Below are 19,410 nucleotides of genomic sequence, written 5' to 3'. Positions count from 1 at the left end.
TAACCACAGCTGCTCATGCTATCGATGACGCAGACGCTCTGAGGGTTTTATGTGATTTGCCTGCAGGCTGAGTGGTGGTGGCGGATGCTTCCCTGGAAGTCAGTTTTGACTGACGGAAAGGGAAGAGAAAGGGTTGTTTGGGAAGGAAAAAGTTCACGGCGAAACTTACCTGTCAGTCATGTTAAATTGGTTCTTGAAACACACCAGTCCACCTTTTGTCTGCCCAAGGTAGAAAAAATAGAGACGGAGAACTACTGGCTTCTTTCTCAGAGGAGACCGTCTCCTCCTCCTCTTCCTCTTCCTCCTCCTCAGTTACCTATGGAGGAAACACCTTGATACTCTCTGTACCCAACAGACACATTATACTATATTAACTATTGGTCTGTACTTGTTAAAGACCATAGAAATGAAATAGGAGTAGAATGTACACACCCGTTTATATCAACGTGACATTGTTGTCTGGGCGACAGACAGTTTTATCTGTACTGTTGCAGCTGGCTTATCTCCGTTTAAATTATGTGTACTGTGCTTTCTTTCTTGTAGGAATCTTGCTCCTCAAAACGGCGCACGCAGATTAAAAAACATGTGGGGCTGTTTCCAAACATATTGATTAACAGGTTACAACCACTATAATTTATGTTGCTCTTCTCAAAAGCAGTTATGTAAGCCTGCTAATTGTAATTCAAAAACTGTCTCGGTGAGCGCTTTCCACTTCCAACAACCACTCTGCTTTCATTGAGATGAACCCATAATTCACCGAGTGAAAACACGCCGGCTCACCCCAGCTGTCTAGCTGCAGTTGCCGGCCTCAGTGCCATTAATAGCTCGCTGCTAAACAACTTCTATAAAGCCTTGCACATCGAATAGGAGTCGAGGCTCACTACCTCAACTTCCCACCTCAAATCTTTTAAGAAACACATTTTGTGTTTCCTCCATAGCAGTTGCAAGCTCTTGTGGGATGAAGTATATTTGGCCCTATTTAGACTTAAATTAGATGATAGGTTTCTCCAGGTTGAAATAAGTAACGATGTAACGCGTTCTGCCCCAAACACAAATGTGTTTTCATCAATCCGACGCACCCGGCAGACTGGAGCAGAATGCCCGTCCTTGGTGCTTGGCGCTGGTGTCTGCCGGGTGCACCTCTCCACTTGTTGCATGTGCATTTCAGGGAGGCTCACACGCCTCTCAGCAGGATTATATCAGCAGACGAGGATTATGTATTCTGATGGATATTCGTGAGGTCACTATTTACGATCGAGAATTAGCTGCCCCTGAAAAAGACGCGTAAATTGATGAGATTTACTGGACTGAAAATGAAGATTGTAGTGGTAAAGATAAAGGATTCCAGATACTAAAAGAGCGCATTAGAAATTAGGCCTTCTTTATTAGAATGTCTTATTACTGAAATGAAACAAAAGTAGACAATTGTTGACCATTTCTCTTGATATGCTGAAGAATTTTACATTTTTATTCTGCTTTTGACCAGTTTAAATATTTGTGATCAAGATCAGGGCATTATCTTCTTTTTTTCTGAACTCTGACATGACTGCTTAGGAGCTGTCCTTCACTTGCAGACGTCGTCTTGGTGGATCAGTACTAAATTTAGTCCTGGTTTACCGAGTTAATCGGAATGTGAAATCAAACGCAGAGTGACTGCAAGGCCAAAGAAAACTCAATTTTCTGTTTTCTTTACCCGGCGTATTTATTTCACGGATACAGCATCCTTTTTTTTAATCATCACAGGAGGTAGTTGCCTCTATTTCAAGAGGAGGCATCAAAATACATTTTACAGAAAGAAAGAAAATATGGATTTCGAGATTTTATTATTTTTTTAATTAAATAGACACTATTTAGCACACACCAAGAGATGAAAATGAGCAGAGTATTGACACAGGTTTAGAGCTTTAGTGATGTAAATTGATCTAAATTACTCAACCTCAGACCTTAGATGTCCAATTTGTCTGACAAAAAGGGGAGCCAAAATAACAGGCAAAAACTGTGCTTACAGATTAAGTGCTTGTGTATAAACAGAAAATATACATGCACTGAACGGTAGCCAGGCTTCCGCAGTCCTCTGTGACGCATAGAAGGCTGATGAATACATATGTGAAAATCAGCACAGGCGTGTAAACTGAAAAAGGGGGCCGGTGCTTCCTTCCACCGGTTGGTTGATTTTCTGCAAATAGCCAATCTTTCATGCAATTTACTCAAATTCATTTCAACAACGTCGCCGGTCCGAGGTCGTCCCTTCTGAGGCTCCTCCAGTGCCTCCCTTTTCAGGAGCAGGGTGGCAGGGGGAGAATTAAAGGGTGGAGGGGGTGCTGACGTTCAGCTGCTTCCTCCTCTTCCTCCTGGTGTTGGTGCGGCTCTCCTCTCCTGTCGGTGGGTAAGCACTTTGCCGGGTGACAGCACTCATCCTTCACTGGGCTCTGCCATATGCTGCGCCGATGCCAGAGGAGACGACTGCAGATGCTCCAGCTGCACCCCCCGTGCACAACGAGCAACGCGCGCACACACACACACACATGCGCAACCAGCTATCTGAGCAGGATAAAGAGGCTGGTGGGAGAGGATGTGACAAGGGGGGAAAGGCTGCATTTGGAGTTTTGGGTAAAAAAGGAAAAGCAAAGCAATCTTTCATTCCTTGTAAATGAGGTAAAATATAATTCTAATTTTGTTCTGCCTAATCAGAACAGGGAGCAAAAAGTTGAAAGGCTTTGCATGAGACGATTTGGATCATTTGAAAAGGGGTCAAAGCAATAGAAATGAAAATAAGGCTTGAGACAAAGGAAGAGAATGCATGCTTGATTTTCTTTTCGTGCACAGGGGTTTTTATCGGGATGGCTTGTTGTCACCCAGTATTTTAGCCACAATGGCTCCTTTAATTGATACCGCCTTTGCAACACTTCTGCACCAGCAACACATCAACAGATCTTTCGCATCCCTCCAGAAGCTCTTGGCTTCTCAGTAGAAAATAAACAAACAGGCAACTTTGGCCTGCTTATTTATTTTATTTTAGTTTCCTTTTTCCAAACATTTCATCTAGCAGCGCCTCGGAGTCTAGAAGCTATCACTTTAATGTCTGCGATCCTCCAGCAGAGAAAACAAAAGTACTCGAAAAGACACCCGAATGGCTGGTGCTTACAGACGACACGCAGTGGCTCATGCTCACTGCCAGCTGTGAAACTAAGTGTGCGTGCGTGTGTAGGTGAAAACTGCCCGTGTCTGCCTGTGTATGTGTACGGACAGGGTTAGACAGCCACGCTTGGCGGTAAATCCGGCGCCGGCGCTTCGTTCAGCAGCTGGACTTCAAACCATGCGTTAAATATGCCTCTGTGTGTGCAGATATACCTGAAGGCCTCTGTGTCAATGGCGGGCTTCTCCCTGTGAGTCACGGACACAGCTGGGTTCCGTGCAAACAGCCAACTGAATTCACCGCTCCGACACGAGGAGAACGCGGATGGGTGGATACGGTGGTTTGATCTAGTAGGAGAAAAAAAGAAAAAATTGAGAATCGAGTTTCCGTCTCAACAGAAAATACACCGTAAGTTGCTAAAGGTAAAAGTCCCGCCCCGATGTTTCATTCCAAATGTCTACTTTACTTTCAAAAGAAAAAAGCACGTTGTACCTTTTTTACGTAAGACAACAAACCTGGCTGAGGAGTTGGAGGTGTGCGGCTCATCACATTGTCTTTGTTCTTTGATTTGTTGTGTGAGTTGTGTGTTTTTTGTGATCTTTCTCTGATGTGTTAAGCTATCTGCCCAGTTTTTTCTTCCTTTGTTTCCTTAAAAACAAGCCCAGAAATACAAAGCGTGTCACACTTTGTCCTTCAAAGAAAAGACCAAACGGTATCTTGTAAGAACAGCGACTGCAAAATTGTCTTTTAGGTTGAATAAGGTCCTTGAAAAAACAATTATAACCACTTGGGATGAAATGAATAGCATGATATTAAAGGAGGCTCTAGCTATTCTCTTCTAAGGGGAGAGTGCAGTGTTGATTCTTGACTTTTATTTAATAGTGCTGGGACTTGGGGCTCTGTTTGCTTGATGGTGGTCAACGTTTGCAGCGGCCGTTAACTCTGAATCCTGTTTCAGAGTCCGTCAGATATCCTGTCATTGCTCTGAGGATTTTTGATTTTTTTTTGTTTTGGGGGGGATAGCACCTGAAGGTGGGTTGAGAGGACAAATAAGAAAAGGAAGATGGAAAAAGAGAGCTGCAGAGCGGGCGGTGACAGCGGGGATGTTGACTCTGACCGGCTGGAGAGCCAGTCGTGCATTATAACAAGCCGGTGATGAGATTTGCGCCCAGAGGATTCAGAGGACGGGTTCAAAGATATAATAATGCCGTTGTAGTGTGTTTATTTAGCTGGTTTTAATGAAAATCCTGGAGTTACTGGTCACTTTATACTTTCTCTCATTTTTCATCTAGTACAGACCCACCGTGTCTTAGACGTTCACTGTGTGATTAAAACATACTGTATCACCCTTCAACCCTAGATTCAGGTTGAGTTGCAATCAAATTCCCTCTTAATAACAGACGACGTTATACACTGCTGCACTCTCTCTGTAAAATAAAGTCAATTGTGTTCTTAATGCATTGGTGTTGTTCATCACACTGATGAATATGGTGTTTTTAAATGGAACAAAAGCGCAGGTACAAAAAGATGTAGACAACATGTTTCCTGTGTATCCAATGCTCAGAGCGTTGAATCCTAAACTATTAGCAAATATAAGTACTCTTGCTGCAATTTTGGAGGGAATAAAATGCAGTCCTGACCTCTCATCAACAAAGAGGGACAAAAACAATTCAAATTGAGTATTAATTACAACCAAGCGTTGGAAGCATTAGCAGCTACGAAAAGAGGAGGGTAAATGTTAAAAAATGAATTAATAAATAGTCAGTGGGCTGCAGCAGGTGCACAATGGAATTAAATTGCGTTTCGCTAATTTTGGTATCCATTTGATATTAAAATAAAGGCTGCAATTACACAATTTAGTTTTCCCTCTAATTATAAGCAATTAAAATAATTTAACTATGGTGGATATAGCTGTTCGCTCGCCTGGCAGCCATTTCTTGAAACTGGTTTTGGGCCCCGTCTCTGCCAGCAGAATTGTTTCGAATTTTGCCATTCATTCTGTCAGTTTGGGTTTGCTTATTGTAAGTATTTCTCAAAAATCCATTATTTTACACAGATTCTGCAGAAAGATTGGTCATCTGTCAAAAAACACATAACTTCTACATGTATTCTAGAAACATCATTAGACACTGTGTCCCAGTCAAACAGGCACTTATTTCAATGTTAGTTATATCGAATATACTTTATATGGTGAATAACAGTTTTTGAAACCCGTATAGCAATCTAATTGCACCCTCTCTGATTTGATGCCGCAATAGTCTTTAAATGTGTCTAAAATTGAACGCCATGTGTTGGCAGTCATGGAAATGAGTGGAAAGGAGCTTTGGAGGAAACTGACACGTGGGCCTGGTTAATCTTGACAATTGCATGGAGCTACTGGAGATTCACACTGAGTGCCATATAGTTGCCCATAAAGTCAGCAGCAGTATGACTCTAATACGAGGGAAACAACAAGTGTTCCCTAAGTTAATGAATTTCACTTTATTTGACTTTTTTTTGTTCCAAACTATTTCACGCTTGGCTAAACACTGTAAATCCATAAACAAACACATAAACAGGCAGAAAAAGATTGATGCTCTATGAATAAATCATCTGGGGACAGAAACTCAATTTTAACTCTGCGTTGCCTGGAGGGTTAAGAGGGAGCTTAAGACAGATCCATCTTGATATCCAACTAACTGGAAGGCGAACGCTTTAGCAAGTACTTATCCCGGGAACATAATTACCCAAACAAATGATTGTGGTGATATGGCGGCAATGATTCTTCATTACTGTAATTTTTTACCCACAGTTTTTACACAGATTGTATTTCTGTCATCATCATCATCATCATCGTCGGCATGATTAACACAGCTGGGGAATAAATAAAAGCTGGCTGGTCGGCCAGTTGGACACTAAACTGGGACTAACAGCCTTTTCCCACAAACGCAAACAAACCTTTGGCATTCAAACCTTTCACACACAAATATCACAGTTCAATACATTCTACCAAATCACACAATCATCGCTTCATAAGTGGGTTTCACTGCATGTAAACACACACGCTATCTACACATTAGACCCTTCATACAACGGGTGCTATGATGTTCTACATGAAAAGTTACACACCTATAAAGCTTAACAAGTGTGCATTCTGAACGTCAGCTTTCCTCATTCACGGATGGACTGATTCATTTGTAGCGTATGTAGCGTATTCGTATGTGTTTATTTCTATGTGATACATACCTAATGGTCATTTTAATTTACTTCCGGGGCTGCGTGGATTTCTCAAGCAAAGATAGCGAGCTTATATGCCGGCGTGCTGGTAATAACATAATTAGGGCTGCAGGCTACCGAATAATTTGAAGCTTCATTCCTAACGTTGACATTCAAATTATTATTATTAACAACTTGCAGAAAACATTGCGCGCGATAGTCTCTCTCTCTCTCTCTCTCTCTCAGTTCATGGCTCTGTATCGTCTCAGTCCAAATGTCTTGAACAAAGATGAATCGAAAACTTTCCAAAGTTCATATGTTTTTATTTCATGAAAAATGTGCTTATTTCCGTGGTCTGACGGATCGAATCCCAATGTGAGCAAGATCTGATCCCAAGGCGTACAGATTTGACATTTATTGATTGAATGAGAAAAATCACATCGAAGACCATAAGGAACCACAGCCTAAGATTTTGGTGGGCCTTCAAATCATCAGATTTTCCCCTCTACACACACAATACTGACCCTAACCAATCCTAAAAATGTTTGACATTTGGAGGGAACCCAAATGTTTTTGGTAACCCCTTTTTACATTTGACATCGTACCACCATCAAGCCAAAACGTTCTTTTCTGATATTACAGATATCTAATGACTACAATGATTACCCTACTATTACCTTGTGATGGCTTTCATTTAATGAACATGGTTAAGTCATTGTTCAACACTGGGTTGTGCAACGTAATGCATTTATAGTCCTAATTAGGCTGTATAAGAAACAACAGCATCTTTGAGTTAAGAGGTCTAATCTGTGACAATTCCTAAATTGATCTATTATTATAGATGTGGGGTATTTGTTTATTTCGCAATTGCAAATGTAGTTAAACCGGCTACGTCTCTGCTTTTAGTTTGTGGGTGTCTGAAGGATAAAGAGGACGGGCTTGATAATGACAGAAGATGACAGCCGCTAGCGTGAAGACTGTCAGGGCAGCGAGCGTGTCTAAATAACCAGGTGCTGCCATTTAGTTTCCACCTAGTTAAACAGTGGACTAATTGGTCAAGTTAGCCAGTAATTAGACCAGCTCTGCCGCGCTGCATCCGAGAGCCCTGCGTCTGCCCTGCCGCGCTAATTGGGCTATTTATACTGAAACCCATCGACCAGGCAGTATGCCCTCCCTTCCAATTCGCTTTTCAGCACTCAGTTCATCTTTTTTCATGTGTGCTCGGGACACGGTGCCGCCCTCCTCCTCCTCCTCCTCCCCCTCCTCCTCTCCAGGAAGACATTTTTCATTCCAACTTGAGCTGACCGAGCTTCTGTCCTTTTTCTCTTTTTTTTCCCCGTCTGTCTGTCTCTGTCCACAGTGTTCAGAGGACCCTACCGGGTCCTCTGAGTTGCTAATCAGTGCTTTATGGAAGCCAGTGTGTGAGACAGTCCTGGTGGGAGTGCATGTGTGTGTGTGTGAGCATTCCTCTGTGTGAGCGTGTTCAGGAGATGCGTGTACGTCAGTCCGACCTGCATCCCCCTGGAGTGGGATTAATAGAGCCAGCTGTGTCAAAACCAGACTCACACACACACACACACACACACACACACACACACACACACACACACACACACACACACTCACATATAGTGAATGCTCCAGTCTTCAGAAAAGTCCCATTTTCTTCTCACCGTGTCCCTGTCATTTCCAAGCAAGAAATGAGCTGCTGGTTATAAGAGGGCGTCTGTAACTGTAGATTCCTCACATAGCCCCCCCCCCCCCCCCCCCCTCTTCTCTCCTTTGTATCTGTATTCTCTATGCATTTTATTACCCTTACATCTTCCTCCACCCTCACTCTCTCCTCCCTTTTCATACCTCTCTTTTTCTGTTTTATTATCGTTTCTGTCTGTCTGTCTCTCTCTCTCTGTCTTTCTGTCCCCTTCAGGCTAACTCTGAAACCTCCATCAGGAGCAAACAAGGCTCCTTGACATTCAATTTCCTGCTTGCCACGCACTTGTCTATTGTATGCGCTTCTCCTCCTTTTCTAGGACTCTTTTTGTGCGGGTTGAATAGGTGGATGGATGTGCTGTTGGGGGGAATAGGTGGGCATTCGGGTGGATGGGGGTGGATGAGGTGGGATGTATTTTGTGGGGTTTAAGGCGACAGTCTCCCTGAAGCTTTAGTACTAAGGTCACTTTGTTGGGATTTTCGTGAACAGTTTACCGAATGTGCTCAAAAGCCGTCAGCAATGAAAACAGAGAACAAAAATCACCCTAAATATTTTTTCTTCTTATTTGGAGTTTTATTTTCATCAGTGATGGTGGTGTATTGTGTATGTAGAATTAATAGACAACCAAATAGACCGTTTCATAATTGTATAGTGTTAAATTCCCTCATTATGTTTCTGTTTGTGCGGGTTGAACATGAAAAAAATACTTTGAATTGATGGAAAACAATTCAAATATTTGTGAAGTTTGTTTAAAAAGGTTTTAGTTTGAATGTGCCATGTTTACATTCACACTAATTAAACGCAAATTATTAGAATTCAGTACACTGTTGGTATGGAATAATGTTTGAAATGGTCAAGAGAGAAAATATATAACGGATGTAAAGCAACACGTCTATATATATTCTACTATAGGCTTTATGACAGTTTTGACAAATAATTTGTGGCAACAGTCAAATGTCGCTGGACAAACCTAATTATTCAGCTACAGAGGAGGACTGTTGTTTAATAAGAAAGAAAATTGTACCCACAGACAAAAATTCTAGAGGATTTGGATTTGGCCTTCAGATATTCAAACTTAATCTCAACATGAAGAGGAATCATTTTCTTCAGTCTCAATATGTCAAATACTCAGTAAGTTACTTACTGCGTTTTATTTCTACCGGCTGTCGGACTCAGCAATGGATCTCCTTCTCTGTTTAGCGCTAACATTTGGATCGTTCCCAAGGTCACCAAAGCTTAAATTAAAAGACCTTGTGATTTGCGTGCCCGTGTGAGAATGTGCGTTTGTCCTCCTGAGCCCCCCTGTGTGTGTGTGTGTGTGTGTGTGTGTGTGTGTAAGAGAGAAGGTGTGTTTCTTCTCCTGAGCCATGTGCGTTTGCAGCAAGTCCTGTTGAGAGATAGATGAGTCTGGTTGACATTGTCTGGAACAGGTGGTGAAGTCAGCAGGGGAGACAACTCTCATGCACTCACTCTCACACACACACACACACACACACAATCTCACACGCCCAATTTGACTACAATGCCGATTTTCTGGCTTGTTTGAGAGCGTAGCCGATACGATTGGATAAAGCAGGAAGAATAGGTCGTCTCTGAATAGCCTCCATATTGAGTGTCTGATGTATTGATTACGGAGGCTGGGAAGCCACATTAATCATTCACAGCATGTTTGATTACCTGATCTATTTTCTTTTTATGCACATTGTATGCTTTTATTTGCCTCTGCATGAACTATTTATTGTAGTAAGTGGTGAGTCAACCCAAAATCTGCGCAAACTGATCATTTAAATTAAACTCGACAAGCTGTCTGGCCACGTAGCACGCTGAGTCGTGATGTGGTTCATCAGCGTGTGTGTCGTTCACTCTTGGTATTGAGTGGGGGGGTTGGCGATCCATTTAGCTGTTTCATCAATTTCATCACTTGCCGGTTACATCTACATAGTTACATAGTAATAGTTAGTGAGGAGTCCGCAGGCAGCTATTGACAGTACGATGCAGGCAATAAAAGGTGTTTTTAGAAAGCGGGAGTTAATGCCAACATGGACGTGCAGCATCCCAAAAAATGATGCAGCAGAACGCTGGGTAAGCACGGAAGGGCACGCTCACTCATGGACTCATAGAGGAGCAGCGCACAATCCTCCTGGCTGAGACAATAAGTGTGTATGTTCTCAGGACTCCGTGAACCTCTCAGGCCAGAACCCAACGGACCCGGTGAAGGTTCCTGAGCGGCGGGCCGGCCGAGGAGGAGAGAAGATCTGTGGGAAAACTCCAGACTCACCGGCTGCTCGCTGTGTGTCGCTGGACAGAAGCTGCAGGCGCACAAAGCCATCCTGGCAGGTGAGAGTAACCTGAAAACCCACCAGAAAAATACTTTATTGTCCAATAATGTAACAGTTCAAGGGTGAAGGTGTGTTAGCTTGGAGGCAATGCATTGTTAACTTTGGTTACCTTTTAGTTTTTTAAAGTGAATTCATGACAATGATTTTGTTTAAAAAAGGAAAGAAGAGACAACCTAAACTGATAGTCAGACCGACTGATACTGATGTTACAACAATGTCAATTCAACATAAACATAAGGATTATAAAAACATCATGAAAAGCACAAATCTGGAAGTCAATCAAGGAACTCAGGTGCAACTTACAAGTAACTGACTGTATTGAATTGAAATAACTCAAACAAATATATGAGGGGAAGGAGATGTTTTGATCATCCTGGATTTCATTTGAGAGTTTTATATTCAGTCGGAACACCCTGATCAGAATTCAATTTGAATAAATTATTTTAGTGCGGTTGGTTACATTTGAAGACGGACCATTATCCGGTCAAAGCACCGGGTGTTGGCCCGTGAAGCACGTGACCCGTGGAGGCCTCGCTGGAGTCCGTAGTGGCCGCGCCCCGCTATGCAGCCACTTGTTGCCGACTCTTAATGACAGACAGCGTCACATAGTGAGTGGTTTGAGGGAACTGGTGAACCGTGGGTCTCTGTGGAGGAAGGGAGAGGCTGTTCATTATTGGATTTGTTGAAATGTGTGTGCGAGGAGCCATTTTAATTATGTGCTGCTGTGGTTTGGGGTCTTCCCCTCTCTCTCTCTCTCTCTCTCTCTCTTTCTCTGCTCTACTTGGTCCAGACGACGTCCCTCCTCCTCGTTATTCCTCCTCTCGGCCGTTCCCGTGACAACTCTCCCGGCCGTTAATCGCCGTGGAGACGGACAGAGAGGGATCAAACGAAGGAGGGCGAGCAACTCAAATTGGCACCACATTGGCCATGTGATCTTCATTCCATTCTGGTTCCCCCTCAATGTTTCTTACCCTCCCTTTCTTTACTTTCCTACATCCTTCTTACCTTTTCTCAATATTACGGTACTCCTTTCACTTTGATGTCTCCTTTTTTTCATTCTCTCGCTCGTGTCCTTCTCCTGCCTCCATTTTCCTCCTCCTCTCTCCTGCCTCACACTTTCTTTTCTGTGATCACATCCCTTTTATTTGTCTTCCGTCCTTTCAGTGTTTCCCTCCCACCTCAAAGCTTCGCTCGGTTCTTTTCACTCCCCATTCCCGTCTACCGTTCTCGTCCTCCTACTTTTTCTCTCCTCTCTCTCCATTCACTTTCTACGACCCTCTCTCGCCCGCCCCTTCCCTTTGTTGCTGCAGTATGAGCTCACCGGCATTGAGCTGCGCCACACAGACCTACTGTTGGTTTGTCCCCATAGTCCTACCTGCTAAGTTTGGTTTCAGGGCTCCAGGATGCAGACGTTAATTAATAAATTAATAAACTTTATTTTTAAGGATTTTTTTATCAGTTGGTGACAAAAGGATTGGCAGCGACATCCTCGATATCACCTGACCTGCCTGACAAACTCCCTTTTTATTATCAACTCTTATCAACACATTTTCTGATGGGAGAGTCCTCATCTTTGGGGAAGTTTCTGTTTTTTAGAACCTTTTTTAAAAAAAAAACTTAAATTGTGCGACCAGCTTCCCTCAACTCTGAATAAACCCTGCAAATTACCATGGCAGAGGAAATGGAAGATATATATATATATATATATATGTCTGTTTTTTTCAATATTTATTCATGTCTATTTCACTGATCTTGTTGAGAACTAGTTGAACACAGTTTACCGTCCATTCAACTTGAGTGTCTACAACTTTAACCTTCAGTAAACCCTTACTGCAGCATGCGTCCTCACATGCAGATAATTAGATGATAAAATTAAAGGAATAAGGACCTTTCAAAAGTTGGTAACAGCTCAATTGATTTTCCTGAATACAGTATTGGACATTTTAAATCTAAGTAAAGATGATCCTGGCCTGAGCTGATGCATTATCTAGACTCATAACATATCTGTAAGTCACAGTGTTGCCACCGAAGCAGCAGAGGCTTACCGTATAACCACTTTGTCCCATTGTCAACGTATTCGTTTACTATATTATAATATTAGTATTCTTCCTATTTGTGGCGTGTTAATGACCTCCTGTTTCTGAAAGAGGGATTAAAAAGCTTGCTAGCACTGATGTTGAAAACTCATTATTGAGAGTTTAAGATAATTTGCATTTAACTGACTTTGACACACAATTAAAATGTGTTGAAATATTTGTTATGTTTTAATCACTAGTTGATGAAGCATTAATTTCATTGGTGAATAGTTATGTAAACCCAATGAGCACATAATTAATATGTTAACCGATTGATGAGTGATTTTTAGCTCAAGGCCTGAAGCTTATAGAGACACAAAGTCACTGCGTCTGCGTCTGACAGGCTCGTCCTCATCCTTCGCCGAAACCAACCGCTTTCACCGCCGTGATGATAAGAGAGAAAATCTACTCTGCCTGAAGCACAACTACAGAGACGAGATGCGGTGATTATTGTCAGAATAATCATACAGCGGTGATTTTGATGTAGCAGAAAGTGAGACTGATTCTTGTAATTCGCAGTGCTGCGCTCGGATCAGACAGTGAGCATGACCGCAGGATTAAACGTACTCCTCCTGCTGCGGTCGTGTCCAGAGTAGCAAAAGAGCCAGAACAGCGTGCAGTCACCTGTTGTGTGATAACAACACAAATGTGTTTTAAATCAACCGCTCAAGCGTTTGGTTATTTTCATTTAGAAAGTGCTGCAAAAAAACTGATAAAAGAAAATGCATAGAAATTAAATCTGGATTATAAAAATACTACTCGCTTGGCAAACACTTTGTTCAACGGTTAACTTTTTCTTTCAGGGACGCTGGCAGCATTTTTTTTTTCATTTACTCTCTACTTTTTTTGCAAATGTAGGCAATGTGTGAACTTTTCCTTCCCTCAAGAGGATTTGTAGACAGCGTCCTCTTACATCAAGGGACAGCATATATTTGGGATTTGCATGTGCACAGAAGCTGGGTGAAAAGCAAGTGAAACATATCCATTCCTTTTTGTTATTTGTTTTTTCCAGCAAAATAATCCCTCAGTGGTCCTCTGTGCTAGGATGGAACAGTCTATGTGGAGAGGCGGCAGGCGGCCGTATCGAAACTGGAAGGCAAAACCGTAATGTACAAGCGAGCTCCAGTCCAGTCAGTCTCAGGGCGTTAAAGTGGCTGAACACAACTCGGAGGCCGTCATGAGTCTGTCAGCGCGACGGAGCTGCAGTCAACTTTTTCCACGTGATGCTTCTCCCGCTGTCAATCGCTCTCCTCCGGCTCCGTGGATGGCTGTTAATGCATATCAGAGACCTCGCCATGCATCAACATTACACGCAGTAACAAACATCCATCTCTCTCTCTATGTCTGCATCTCTGTCTTTTGTGTCTCTGTCTGTCTCAGCCCGCTCGCGGGCCTTTAGTGCCGTGTTTGAGCACGAGGTGGAGGAGAGCAAGAAGGTGAGTCAAGCGCTTGACTCTCTCGTTCCCTCCCCCCTCAGCATCGAGCCTAATGTCTAAATTCCAGTCCCCCTCTCTGTTTCATTACGGAAGCGTTGGTCTCTCCGAATATCTCGCTGTGTCTACACGTGTCCCTCCATGTCTCTATTGTCTGGTGTCTTTGAAGCCACCATGTCTTGCATTTGTGCGTGATTGTATGAATTGATTCTGAAGGGTAGTGTGTAGCTTTCATCCTCTCAAGGACCTCTGGGATGCAAATGTGGCAGTTGGAGGATATCGGCGGCCTGTCGGGGGGTATTTGTTGAGGAAGGTCAAAGCTAAAATGTTCAGATGCATTCGCTGCGATATCACTGGTTGATACCAATATCAATATTTGAGAGTTAAAAAATTGAACCAAGATATTGTTCAATATTTGTTTTGCAATGTAAGTTCAGAATTCCTTTTTTTGACCTAATTATGAAATCACTGTAATAACGTAGATATTTAGCTAAACATTTCAGAATTTCAAAGTAGAAATTTTAATTTAAGTAAAAGCAACCACAAGATATGTTGTCTTTGTGCAGTGGTGGATTTTTGCTGGATGAAAATAAAATATGCAAAGCATTTCATATCATGGGTGTGCATCACTGATCACAACTGAGCTAATTGGTATTTATATGGTTTGTTTAACATGAGACAAACACCTTTTTCAAGTGTCTTGCTTTTGTCCCCATAAACATGTTCATATTATAGAAACGTTAGATACATGCTGATGTGTCGAATAGTAGTACATACATGTTTTACAGACATATATACAGTATACATATCATTTTTATGTTCCTTTTTGTGTTTCTATTTGTGCATTTCTTCCTCTCTGTAAGTGTGTGTGTTGTACAGTTGGTTGTGTTCATCTGGTTGATTGTGTGGTGAAATTGAACCGTGGTGATTTAGCCGTCACGTCAGCGGAATATTGATGCCCGTGAAGCTCGAATGGGGAAATTATGAAGCTTAGAGCCAGGAAATGCATCTTAATTGCTGTTTAAGTGGGCGTCTTCATCAGAAAGGCAGAGATGGTGGGCCACGTCCCCGTACAATTCAGGAAAAACAGATAAATGGGTTAACACTCCTCTGCAGCACTCTATATGGAAGAGACAAATGAGCTCATAAAGAAACACTCTAATAGAGGGCTGCTCTGTGGATAGAGGGGGAGCTTCAGACGCTGTAACTACAGGAGCGCCATCTCTTTTACGAGCTGCCGTTGAAAGCTCGACTTTCCGAAAGGACCGAAGGAGGCCCCACTGCGTCTCTCATGTGACTTCCAACGCGCCGCTGTTTTGCCTTCTTAATTCCGTTAACGCTCCAACACGCTCTGCTGTCAGAAAATCCGCAGAAGGAAATTAATCAACTTTTTCATCTTCTGCGTGTCAAACCTCCTCGTTAATCGCTTGATTGCCTGAAAACAGCAGAAGTAAGAGAGCTCCGGCTGTGACAGGAAAGGTTGTTTTTGAGACAACCTGAAGAGTCTGAGAAACAATATGCACATGGAGATTTGATACGCATCATGTCCCGGGTAGAGGGTTTCGTGCTGCATGTGTACCTGCAGGGTCACAGTTAGGCCACTGCGGCACACTGAAGGACTGTAATCTCCACCCGTCCGCGTTCAGACTCCGCCGCCGTTACTGCCGGTGTGTTTTCTGTTGTTGCCGAGCGGTCAGAGTTGACTCAAACGCACTGAGTGGTTGGTACACTCAGTCTGACCCTGCTAAGACGTCGCTGGTCACCGTGGCGACGATAAAGCTCTGCTCGGCCTCTCAGTGAGGACGGAAAGATGCAGGTTGGCGACACTGGGCCAGCGAGGGATGAACGAATGAAATGTTCAAGAGAAGTTTTCAGGAGCCAGCTGAAAGGGATAAATTGAATGCACTATAATGTAATTCCTGTCCAGAAGTCTGTTGTTGTTTTTGTATCACTGCATGACTGCCTGTCCCTGTGCGTGTGCTAAACAAGGTGAGGGAGTTTAGTCCAGGTACCGGTTTCGATCTTCACATGAAACGATAGTAAAAGAAACACTCCCGGTATTGAAGGATTGTCAATGCATCGGCCTTTTTCTGCTTCAGCCTTTTATTCCACTAAAGCCTGTGCGTACTCCCCTCTCCTGTCCTCTCCCCTTGTTCAGAACCGTGTGGAGATAAATGACGTGGAGCCAGATGTCTTCAAAGAGGTGACGTGCTTCATCTACACAGGCGAGGCCCCCAACCTGGACAAGATGGCCTGCTGGCTGCAGCTGACAAGGTACAGAGTGTGTGTGTGTGTGTGTGCGTGCACCTGTTACTAGGTACCCTTATATACAGACAGCATGCATAATTGTGTAAAAACAACCATGTGCTCCTTATGCCCTGAACACACAGACATACACAGAGGTTCAAAATCTTCTAGAGATGTGGAACATATAGAGATCAACACATGTAGAATGAGGAGTTTCTCTTGTTTGTTCCGACACACAGCTTTCATACCTGAGGTTTCTTGTCAAGTCATCCAAAGCCACTCAGGTCTTCCAGTTTTTAAGAGCTCATTGCTTTAATAATATTATCAAGCTGCACATACATGTTTGTATCATATTTGTCCCCCTTTGACAAATCCGTTCCTGTTTGTTCTGTCTGAAGGATCCAATTATCCACTATTGAGTATATTGTTATATAAAGTCCAATACTTTTCAATGAAAACAAAGACGAAGATCTTGACAAAAAAAAAGCTGTTCACGGGGCCTTTTCATCAACGGCACTGAGGATTGAATATTGTCAGCTTATCTCAAGATGTTGATATTTCTTTACTTCACTCGCAGCCTTCACGCTTGAGAGCAAAATTGCACTGAAATTATTGTGTATTCTCTTGACCGCTATTTTCGCTTACAAACAGCATCTTCCTAAACATCCCTGCATAAGTTTAGTGCGAGTGCATTGAGATGAGCACATCGTTAGTGTTAATCAAAATCACGCTCAAAATAAAATTCCCTCGCAGTCCCCGCTGAAGCAGCATGACTCATTCTGAAGTGTGACTGAATATGTGAGAAGATTATTGTTGCTCGCAATTTTGTAATTAGTGGAAATAATTCTTCTACCTCTCAAGTGATCCCCTCTCCCACCGCTGCTCCCCCACCACCCTCCCGAGCTGTCGCTTTTCCTTCTCTCGGCCATATTTTTCCTCTTATTCAATCTAAGTCTTGTTGTTCGCCGCGGCGGAGTAATTCCGCACTTCCGTATCATTACACAGTTGTTTGTGGCGGCGTTGTTTAAGTAATTTAGTTTACCTGCTGTTTCCCGTCTCTCTCCCGGCTACTGGCAGTACGCTCTGGTGAGGCTGAAGGTGGTGCACCAGTCTTGAGGGTGGAGAACGCCGCCGAGATCCTCGCCAAGATCCTCGCCAAGATCCTCGCCGACTTTATCGACTGAGACCGTTGATCTCCAGAACTACTAAAGTTTCAAGCTTTTTTGTTCATTTCGGTCTCACACACACACACACACACACTTCTACACTTAGCTTTTGCTCGGAGGGAAGTCATTCATTTTCAGTGGGAGCAATTTTCTTTCTCCCGAGGAATTTTAATTTAATTCCCAGATTGGACCATTTTGCTTCGGTATGGTATTGAGCCATTTAAAGCAATAAAGCTCAGCTGCCGATGTTCATCATGTGGCGGGCAGCCTGCTTAGGTTGGACGGGGCCTATTAGCATCTGTGACCGCCGTTTATGTCCACGGAGAGCGGTGGTTGACCGACCAGTTCTCCCACAAAAGCGCATCACCTTCCCTCTTATTTTCTATCCCTTTGTTCATCCCTCTGTCCTCTATTCAACCATCACTTGTTCCTGCCTGGACCTCCCTCTCTCCTTTCATTCATTCCCATCTTCCATGCTCTCCCTCTCGCCTCTCGGCCAGTGCTTAAGGGCTCCTGCACGCCTAAAGGTGTTCAGCAATGCAGATCTCTGCCCTTAATCCAAGTCATTAATTGTGGTTACGGCCGTTATGACAGTTTAATTTGCCGGAGAGTTGTTGTGGTGGAGGGGAAATTGGCCACGAGGGACTCCTGGCAGGCGAAACAATATCAATCCGCCTCCCGCGGACACAATGGAAGAAATCAATTTAGAGGACGAATGCATAAAGGATCCTCCCGCCCAGTAGTACCTCAACCTCTTCCCAGACCCGCCTTCTCAGGCAGTTTACCGTCATTTATTCCAGACAATAGGATTTGTCTTTTTGCCTTCTCAGTCTCATTTATTCACCCTCCACAGGGATGATGCAGAGAGTAAAGCCACAAAGACAATCTCTATCAACTGTGTTCAGAGATTAGAATTTACGCACTTTTCTTGTTGGTGATGGTAGTACGACGGTACAATCAATTTAATAATTGCTGGAATTTTTAGTTAACAAAAGCAATCCAGTGTGATTACCTGCGTCTGGAGGTCACAGTTTGGCCTCTTTTTAATTTACCTTCACATCGCTGCTGCTCTCTTTATTATCTATCGCTCACCTCCTGGTGTTTTATTCATTTATTTATTTATTTGCTGCCTTTACTCTTTCCCCTGTCGGTCCGTCCCTCCCGCTTCCTCTCCTGCTGTGACTGCTCTTTTCCTGCCCTTCGCTGGCCGGTCGCCTCACCCTCACCAGACCAGCCATTACCGTAGGCAGAGGCCCACCTCCTCCACAGAGGCTCGGGTCAGAGGTCAGCTGGAGGTCTGGAGCTGCTGTGCGGAATACATAGGACCACACACACACCCCGAAGTGCCAAGAGTGGCCATGCCAAGACACACACACACACACACACACACACACACATGCTGTTGTTTATAGACACACAGTAAATCAAGACAAATGCCATTAAAGGCCACACAGCGGTGTGCGTGATAGTGCAGCGGGTGTCAGGAGGTTGAAGACCGCCGCAGGGTCTGCTGGGGGAAATACATCTGTGGGTGTGAGATGACCGCCAATAATACTCACCAGCAATTAATGAGACATAATGCATTAGTCTATTAATTGTGTACAAAAACTCATTTCTACAGTCTTTCTTGACCATTTTCACTGACATTTGTGCATCATCTTATATTATCTTTATATTATATATATATATATATATATATATATATATATTATATGTTATACATTTGACATTTCATAACTTTGTTTCATGCATGTGTTATTGAAAACATGTAGGCAGAATCGGAAGGCAATGTCTTCATATCCTCACATCAATAAAACAAACTGTGTGTATGTGAGCCTTTTAGAATAGGCTACAATTATCAGAATGTGCAAACATCAAGGCTTCTTCATCTGGCTGAAACGTATACTGCAGATATCAATATGAAAGAAGACAATAAAAAGAAATTCTTCAAATGCATTTTTCCACAAAACGTAATAGACAAAGAATATTTTTTTTATTGATTTTCCCCCCATCACAAAACATGTCCGCGACCCACTAGTTGAGAACAGGGGAGCTTTGGCTCTGTGAAGGGATCATCATTTTTTAGGTGTCTGAAGAGAGGTTGCAGA

At 43.1% G+C, this 19,410-nt stretch overlaps 1 protein-coding gene across 1 annotated transcript in view; it reads left to right on the top strand.

Moving 5' to 3' along the window:
- Nucleotides 1-18,977, top strand: part of spop (speckle type BTB/POZ protein) — a 29,250-nt gene extending 10,273 nt beyond the window's left edge. The window contains 6 exon segments of the mRNA XM_078084733.1: nucleotides 10,215-10,295; nucleotides 10,298-10,379; nucleotides 13,837-13,892; nucleotides 16,048-16,138; nucleotides 16,141-16,163; nucleotides 17,214-18,977. Of these exon segments, the coding sequence (XP_077940859.1) occupies nucleotides 10,215-10,295; nucleotides 10,298-10,379; nucleotides 13,837-13,892; nucleotides 16,048-16,138; nucleotides 16,141-16,163; nucleotides 17,214-17,252 (372 nt within the window). The 3' untranslated portion in view covers nucleotides 17,253-18,977.
- The last annotated feature ends 433 nt before the right edge of the window (nucleotides 18,978-19,410 follow it).

The sequence above is a fragment of the Gasterosteus aculeatus genome, chromosome 11 (assembly GCF_964276395.1).
Source record: "Gasterosteus aculeatus chromosome 11, fGasAcu3.hap1.1, whole genome shotgun sequence".
In the NCBI taxonomy this organism is placed as follows: Eukaryota; Metazoa; Chordata; class Actinopteri; order Perciformes; family Gasterosteidae; genus Gasterosteus; species Gasterosteus aculeatus.
The sequence above is the reverse complement of the archived record's forward strand: the minus strand, read 5'-3'. Positions and strand labels throughout refer to the sequence as shown.